The sequence below is a fragment of the Acanthisitta chloris genome, unplaced genomic scaffold (genome assembly GCF_000695815.1).
Source record: "Acanthisitta chloris isolate BGI_N310 unplaced genomic scaffold, ASM69581v1 scaffold11764, whole genome shotgun sequence".
Classification (NCBI taxonomy): domain Eukaryota; kingdom Metazoa; phylum Chordata; class Aves; order Passeriformes; family Acanthisittidae; genus Acanthisitta; species Acanthisitta chloris.
Genome location: NW_008668793.1, coordinates 2,117 through 10,802, shown reverse-complemented (window position 1 = coordinate 10,802; position 8,686 = coordinate 2,117). Strand labels below are relative to the sequence as shown.

At 38.3% G+C, this 8,686-nt stretch overlaps 1 protein-coding gene across 1 annotated transcript in view; it reads right to left on the bottom strand.

Annotated features, from left to right (window-relative positions):
- KCMF1 (potassium channel modulatory factor 1) overlaps nucleotides 1-6,549 on the bottom strand; it is a gene marked incomplete at its 5' end in the record, with an annotated part of 14,209 nt that extends 7,660 nt beyond the window's left edge. Inside the window, 4 exons of the mRNA XM_009073075.1 lie at nucleotides 896-997; nucleotides 5,601-5,740; nucleotides 6,189-6,231; nucleotides 6,452-6,549. Of these exons, the coding sequence (XP_009071323.1) occupies nucleotides 896-997; nucleotides 5,601-5,740; nucleotides 6,189-6,231; nucleotides 6,452-6,549 (383 nt within the window). The remainder of the gene's footprint in view (nucleotides 1-895; nucleotides 998-5,600; nucleotides 5,741-6,188; nucleotides 6,232-6,451) is intronic.
- Nucleotides 6,550-8,686: the final 2,137 nt, after the last annotated feature.

Here is an 8,686-nt window from a genome sequence, read left to right as displayed (position 1 = left end):
TGTTAGCACAATGAACTCTACTAGGCAGGTTTTTTACTCTAATTACTATAGCTTAGATTATTTTTTCCTGTCTAAAAATCTTTAAAAAGCCACTATCAAAGTTATAATCTTTTTGTCTGTTTGTTTCAATGAAACACAAAGGACTAATTCAGAACTTACTGTAGGGATACTACATAGCCTGCATATCATCATATAAAAGCCCAAACCAAAATACATGTAATTAAAATATATCTCAGTTAATACTATGGAGGAAAAAAAATTTACAAAAAAAAAAAGTATCCCTAGAACAAGGATAAAAATCCCACAGCAGTTCCAGCTCTTTAGCCATCAAGCACAGTTGAATCTGCATCAACAGCTGCTGAGGTAACTGAAAGACAACTCCTGTTTCCCAGAAAATCTGAAAGTTTTCTGAGTTATATTACAACAATGTCAGTAACACTACAAAATCACATTATTAAAAGATTGTGTTGAAAGTAGTTAAGCAAGTTGAAACTCTTTTATCAAAACCAAATATGCTCAAATTATCCTCATATCATCATCTTGATGCCATAAATCTCTACAGCATACTACTGAATCTTGATACATACAATAACACCTAGAATAATGATCAGGCAGGATAAACCACAGTGCAAGTAGAAAAACCTCCTCTGTGTCAAACTTCTTTAAATGTTTCTGCTGTTAGAGCAGAAAGCACTCTCAAATGTACCTACAGTCTGTACACAGTCTGCATTTATACTTCTTTAAACTAGCAAATGAACCTTTTTATTTTTGACATACAGATCTTTAGCAACTTATGTTCCAGGAAAACCAGAATATGTCACTTTGAAAACAAAAAACAAATCAAGTCATCACAGCTACTAGGTTTTGCCTATTTGTCTCAACATGGAAAGGATATTAAATCTCTAGGAGCTCTGTGTTCCAGTGTAAGATGAGCTGCAAAGTCATCTGTTACGTGATTTGGATCTCCACCAGGTAATGCTGCACATATTGGACAAATCTGAAATGACAAAGCAAGAAAAAAACCCAACTTTATAAATTTTACACAAAATAGAACTTGTGTCATTGAGTCAGTCATTAGACACTGGCTCTTATGCTTTAAAATCACACTCTAGGTATTCAAAAACATGGTACCAACATATTAAAAAACCCCATAGTGTATTGAAGAGCAGATACTAATTTAGACAGCTTTTACTTTATGATTTTCAGAATACTATAGAAACCAGAGCTAGGATTCTCAAACTCAGTGTCTTGGAAATTGGTATTTGTATTGCCAATTCTGCCACAGGCAGTAGAGTCTAATACTATTGGCCTGCTTGATACTCCTCCCAGCAGAGGAGCTGGAATCAAACTGCCCGTAAGTATTTGCTAAGTATCACATGGAGACCACCCAGGCAGTGCACACCTACAGGTCCAGCCTTATCCCTCCACAACAGTGTTTTGGGAGAAGGCACTGAGGTCTCTCTTTGGTTTTTGCTTTGTTTTTTTAAACCAAAGTACATGTTAACTAAGCAGAAAAACACTACGATGACAAGTGCCAGAATTATGACTTGTGGGTTTTTTGATGACTCCACAAACAGCTTGAAAAGCATCTTCCATTTTTCTTTACAGTAGCTGGATGGAACATAAACCCCCATTTCTCAGGGCTCTTCATGTGTATACTCACACTGTTTATTACAGATCTCAAAAGATCACAGGCATTAAGAACACCTATATGCACACATCTGTCTCACTCTTATGGAGGCAAGAACAAGGTCCTGAAATAAGTCTACTATAACATCTCAGCTGCTTGTGACAGCAACTGCTATATCTAATGTCACTTTAATTTTAGTAGCCAGTTCTGAACAGAAAAAAAACCATTTTAAAAGTTTTTTGCTACAACCCCTTCCCCTTTATTTTCAATGTAGATTTCAGATTTTCTTCACCACTACAGAAGCCATACAAACACACTCCACAGAGCACATCTTACCACAGCGCAATATAATGAATATTCAACTATGCCAACATATCAACCCTGCAGTGCTATAGGAATCTATGGATATTGAACAGATGGTTCTGAAGTCTATCAACTTCATTACAGATGCTTAATCCTCAAGAATGTGTTTCATACCAACAGAACACAACACCTTCAAAGTAATCTTTTTTTACTTAAGCTACTCTTGAGGAAGCAGAACCACAACATAAGAACACCACACTCCTGAAAGCACCAAAGCAAAGGAGAGCTCTTTTGCTAACAGGACAAAGGTGTTAGGAGCTGTGCATATTTGCCTGAAGAGACTCAGTCCTCAGAGAAACATCAGTTAAGAAAAAGTTTCAACGAACAAGGAGAAAGAGAGAATTGAAGTATCCCAACCCTAATTCCAAACATAAACTAAACTTTGAAGAACTCTGACTGCGAAAATTTACTCAAGTATTGTTACAGACAAACGATTTAGCTCCGACAAGATCACAACTAAGACTGATGCATCACTGACTATGACAAAGCTAAAAATATATTAATTGTTAATTAGAACATGCATGAACAAATGGTGCACATGAAAGGAAAATGTTTTCACACATTTCTCTTGAATTTATGAGCACTTGTACTAAGAAATCACCATGCTACCTTGAATGATGACACCAAAGCCCTGAGTCAATCACACTCACAGAATACTTGCCAGTTTTTACAACTGTGCTTATATTACCCCTACACTTCCCTATTCACATACAAGAAAACCACTTGAAGTGACAGACCTTCTGTAAACTCAACAAGTTACTGCCTTGTTGAAGGCAAAAAAGCTGCTGCAGTGCAATGTAAGAGTAGAAAATTTGCACCTCTGTTGTGAAATTAGACTCAGATGACATATGATGAAGTTTACTAAAAGTTTTGTCTTTAGTTGAAAGCTGCATTTGATTTGGGTTGGGATTAAAAAGAGGACAGGCAAAGGTGACATTGTGTACTATAGGCCACCAGGCCAGGAAGAACAAATGGGAACAGGCCCTCTACAGATATAGAGCAGCTACCTCACACTTGCAAGACCTCATGAAGGTCTTCAACCACCTCAGTATCTGTTAGAGGGACAACACAGCATGACTGCTATCTAGGAGGTTCCTGGATTGCAGTCATGATCAATTACTCCTCCAAGTGACAACTGACAACAAGAGATGCTATGCTGGACTTCATACTTACCAGCAAGGAGGGGCTCATTTGGGATGTGAAGGTCAAAGGCAGCCTTGGCTGCAGCAAACTTGACATAGTGGAGTTTAAGATCCTGAGGGCAGGGAGGACGATGAAAAACAAGCTCACAACCCTGGACCTCAGCAAAGCATACTCTGGCCTCTTAAAATATCTGCTTGGATAAGTCCCATGGGATAAGGCCCTGGAGAGTAGAGGGGTCCCAAGAAAGCTTGTTAATATTCAAGGATCATACCCTCCAAGCTCCAGAGTTCTCCATCCTAATGGATACAAAGTCAGGCAAAAATTCCAGGAGGCCTACCTGGACTCATGTATGGATCAAGACGCTCCTCAAACTCACACACAAAAAGAAAACAGAGATTACCCTCTCAGGCTAACTTTGAAGAGTACATACACATTATCTGAGCATCACAGGGCAGCATGAGGAAAGCTAAAGCCCAAACTGAATTGAATCCGGTGGGCAGCATCAAAGGCAACAAGAAGGCCTTCCAGAAGAACATGGGAAACAGACAACTAGGGAAAATGTGGGCCCATTGCTCAAAAGACAGGGGGCCTGGTTACATGGGACACAGAAGAGGTTCAAGTCTGGAATGCCTCCTTTGTCTTGGCCTTTACTGGGAAGATTGGTCTTCAGGAAGTCCAGGCCCCAGAGACCAGGGGGAAAGTTTGGAGCAATGAAGACACCAGAAAACACTTTTTCACTGTGAGGGTCTCCGAGCTCTGGCACAAGTTGCACAGAGAGGCTGTGGAGTCACTATCCTCAGAGGTATTAAAGGACTGCCTAGATATGGTCATGGGCAATCAGCTACAAGTGGCTCTGCTCCAGATGACTTCCAGAGGTTCCTTTCAACCTCAGTCAGTCTGTGATTTCTGCCCACAAACACCTGACATTGTTGTACAAACCAATGACAATATCTGAGAAAAATCAGTGGAAAGTGGAGTTCTTATCTGCACCACTCTGAACATAAAAATGGCAAAATCTAATAGACCAAAATCTGTTCAGTTAATTCTTTGAAAAACTGGGGTTTTTTTTATAAAACCATAAATGATAGATTCAAAACACAAATATATACAGTAATTTTCAAGGATTAAAATACTGTCCTTTATCATTGTTTGGAACAAAGGCACAGCCATGCTGCAGACTGACACAAAAAAAGGGAAAATTTACTTTTTTTACACCTACAACTCTTTCAGGAATCACCGGACTTGCAGGTGTCTGGCATTACAAATGTAGACTTTATGTACCGAGCTCTGGAAGTCACAGCTGCAAACAAAGACACGTCGAATTCAAAAACCTGAATTCTGAGCATTCTGTCAGGAACGTATCACTGACATCAAGTGGTGCAAATCAGAACTGCAGTACTAAGCCAGTGAAGAAAGTCATCCAAGCAGCGAACTTTCAGTGGCTGATGCTATGTTTGAAAGTAGCAAAGTTTAAGAAAAACTCAAGGAGATTATAAAAATTGCAACACGTCACTGAGTTAAATAATCATCCTACAGTGCAACTGACTGCGTACTAAACTGTTTCACTTCCTATGTTTTAAAGAAAGATCAGGACCCCTTTGTGTGCCAAAAAAGGTGAACAAAGACCATTCCATACCACCCATTCACCCAAGAACCTTAATATGCTCTGAGAGAAATCATCCATTTCCTTCCAAAGAATTCCTTGACAGTTAAGAAAACTAGAAGATTAGAAAAGAGAAACTTATTCACAATTTATTAGCAATGAGTGATTTCACTTCAAGCATTACTCCTGTCTAGGAATCTATGGTAAAACAGCCAGAGAACAGTACATTCTGCTGACCCAGTTTCTCCTACTCACAATGTCAATCAAGATAGCAGGAGCTAGTATCTCTGACTAAAGCATTTGTGCTGACATTTGGATAACATGGAGTGTCCTAATAGTTAGGGATGGGGGGAAAACCCCTGCTTTGACAAGAACAGTTTTAGAAGAATGATAAATTCCACTGCATAAAAATACCAGGTCCATTATGAAGGCTATCTGAAAAACAAAACCACACCAAACTGTATGTCTGCCTCTCTCTTACAGTTACATAAGACTGCCATATCTATAAGCTTCCAGGACAATTACATACTGGTTGTGAAAAGGGAGACACAGCTAGACAGAATAATCAAGACTTCTCTAAATTTTGTCTTACAGGATAATAATCTCCTAGCCATGGCAGCTTCTGTATCAGGACAACAAAATAAAAGCCATAAAAGAAGCAAGCAAGCTCACTATATTATGACACCCACAAATCATGGAAGAATTTTGATGTCACTACTAAATGTAGGTGTGTCTTCTGACAAAGCATTTAAAAGAACACATGCTTCAAGAGAGAAAAAGAACAGGAGGATAATAATTTTTCAGAAAATGGACTATTTTAAATATATCTGCACCACGAAAGCCAATTCTGAAGCTTCTTACCACTTCTGTTGATGTTTCCGCATGCTCAGAAGTAACATGTTCTTGAAGAGATGTTTCTGTATAACCCATTTTTCCACAATAAGGACAAGTAAAAGACTGTGGCTGTTCTACAGAGAAAGCTTCCCCACCATAGTACAAATCTGAAACAGAAAGCATTTAAATCAAGGTCACTTGAAAGCAGTAGTGTAGTTTATTTTGTTCATGTCAACCTCTGTTTATAAATGTACTTCAGTGTAATCACTGTCAAATTAGTCCAGTATTTCATTGCAATGGCTGTATTCAAGAAATGTTCAGTTACTGATGACAAAAACCAGAGGCTACATTTCATTTTCATTAGCACACATAACATAGTTTTCCAATATTCACTAGGAACAAAGACTTGCATCACGATGCTGCCAATGCCTGCAAACTTTTACTTTTCCACCACCCTTTGTGTGCCATGTACTGGGTCACTGTGGCATTTTTCTAAGATGAGATTTCAACAGTTGAACTCTCGACAGTGCCTCAAATTTGGATAAAATTTTAGAAGTCCCCACAGACACCATATGTGAATATTTATGCCATAGCTGAACCACTGCTTCACAGTACCCAGTTTTGGAAACGTCTCAATCTGCCGCAGGTATTCTGTATTCTGCAGGAAACATGAATAAGCTTCACATTCACATCAAGATTAAAAAATGTGGTTTCCTCCAGCAAGTAACTTTAAACCTTTTCACTGACATTTTTTCTAAGACTCACTGATATGTAACAGAAAAATATTTTCATAAAATTATGGATCTTCTGCTGCAAATTAAAAACTGGGCATGTCTGAACAGATACTAGAGCTCATGTTCTGTACCACTTGCACTCACCTGATACCCTAAAAATCCATGAGAAGAACCAGTGAAGCTATGAAGAGGAAGATCGACCTTCCCACATTTGCAGGAGAGGATGCTGGAAGATGACAAGACTACCAGATTGGAACAAAGTTTCTTAGAAACTCTTAAATCTGATTGTTTGGTTTACAAACTCAGTGTGAATCAGATTTAGAGTGTGTTCTGGATGTTCAAAACCAGGAAGAACAACAGCCTATTTCTCCTCTTTAAACTGTCTGTTTTTCTTACCCATTACTCACACTAAGCTTGTGCTTAATTTTTGACTTGAGTAGCTTCTCTAAAATTACAACACACCATTTTACAGGTGGTGACCAGTCTTGTTTCAGAGTCTTGCATTCTCCTCTTATTTACATGATATACAATAAAGACTGATACAAAAATTAAGCTGCTCCAAGACTGAGGTGTTAGAAATACCGTTTCAGGTAACATATGAACATAATTCACAGATCTTCAGTGTTTTGGAGCTTCTAACCACGGACACTTCAGTACATGTTTCACTAAGTACTGCTCAGAAAGTTTCTCCAAGAATCACACTCCCATTCTGAGGTACACAAAAACCTGTGATGGGTAAAAAAACTACCAACATGCTGCAGCCTACTCAATGAATTTACTTATTGTTTCAAATGAGAATAGCACAAACAAGGTTTACATGGGACAAAGTTCTAAGCAGTTGTTACAATAGTCTAAATGGAATTTACAGATTCTCAAACAGAATTATTTCAGAAAAATGTATCTGTAAAGCAAGGGATTCAAATGATGGCTGCTTAGAACAGATAAATGCAAAATGCTTCAATGGAGACAGATGAAAATCCTCCTTGCAATTATATGCCAAAAAATTGTAATTAAAGCAGGTCATTACCCAAGTTGTTACAGCAGAGAGAAAAAGGAAAGCTTTAAAAGCATTTTTACTTCTACAGTGTCACTGCACAGAGTAAGCACAAACTTCTGTTTTCACTTTTCTGGTGTCCTGAAGATATATGGGAGTTGGAACTTAAAGATACTGGGAACAAAGTAAGTAAGGTGGCCAAACTTCTGGGCTGAATAGTTTTAAAAGAATTCCACATTTAACTGCATTTCATCTGCCCCAGGCAACACATGCAAACACTATACTGTCCTCTGAAACTCAATGACTCAACAAGAATTTCTGCAAATAAATTCTGCAAACCTGTGGGAATAGCAAAAATGCAAGTCACAAACACACTGAAAGCTAATGACAGTTTGTTTAGTCGATCCTCTGATTTCCCTTAGGCTTTAGTACAACCCTCATGATTATGCTTAAATACCTACTTACTGACTGGAAACTGAAAACCTCCACCACTGCACACACACACAAAAGAACACCAAGTCAGATTTCTCTGAGGAACATTTCTACTCGAGCAGTTTAATTTCAGGGAATTTCTGAAGTCCGGGAATTGTACACGCCAATATGGATAAAAAATGAAAACTATGACTCAAAGGGGCAAATCATCTTATTGTTTAGAGGATTTGCATAGAAAAGCAACTTCTGCATCTACTATCTAAAAACTAAAAAAGCCAAACCAAACTAACCAACCAACCAAACCAATCCCTTAACGTGATTAGGTGGTAAAAAACCCTCTACCTATAAAACTCACTGGATGAATGAATGAATGTAACTATTTTCAAGCAAGGCAGCAGAACCAACTCCACTTGCCAGCTGAGCAAAGGACACAGGGCCACAACGCATCTGAAGAAAGCTGTAAATAGAGGAGCATGCATAGAAAAGTATCTTTTCCTTAGATATACTGTTAGCTCAATCCAGATGTCAGGAATTCCAGCAGTACACACTGTTCTATCACAGAGGGGGGAGGTTTGACGAGTCCTGTCAAATCCTGTGATGGTCCTTGCTTTTACGGAATATGGAACAAACTGTTTATTCACTGAAAAAAATAAAAATCTGAGTTCTTTCCAGTCCCCTGATTGTATTTCTGCATGTTCTCCCACTCAAACCTCCTTCCACATCATTCTTATAATACACACCAAAGATATGTGCCCATGCCAAATAAATATACCTTCAGCCAGGAAAAAAAAATTTAAAATGTACCTGTAGAAGTTAAAACACTCACTGGCAAACCCAAATATTTTTCCTTTGGAAGTTCATACCTCCCTTCTTTTTCCTCCTAAATTTTAATCTCTCTCCACATCTTACAATCAAGATCTATACCTTTCCTACTCTGAAATACAGATCACCAG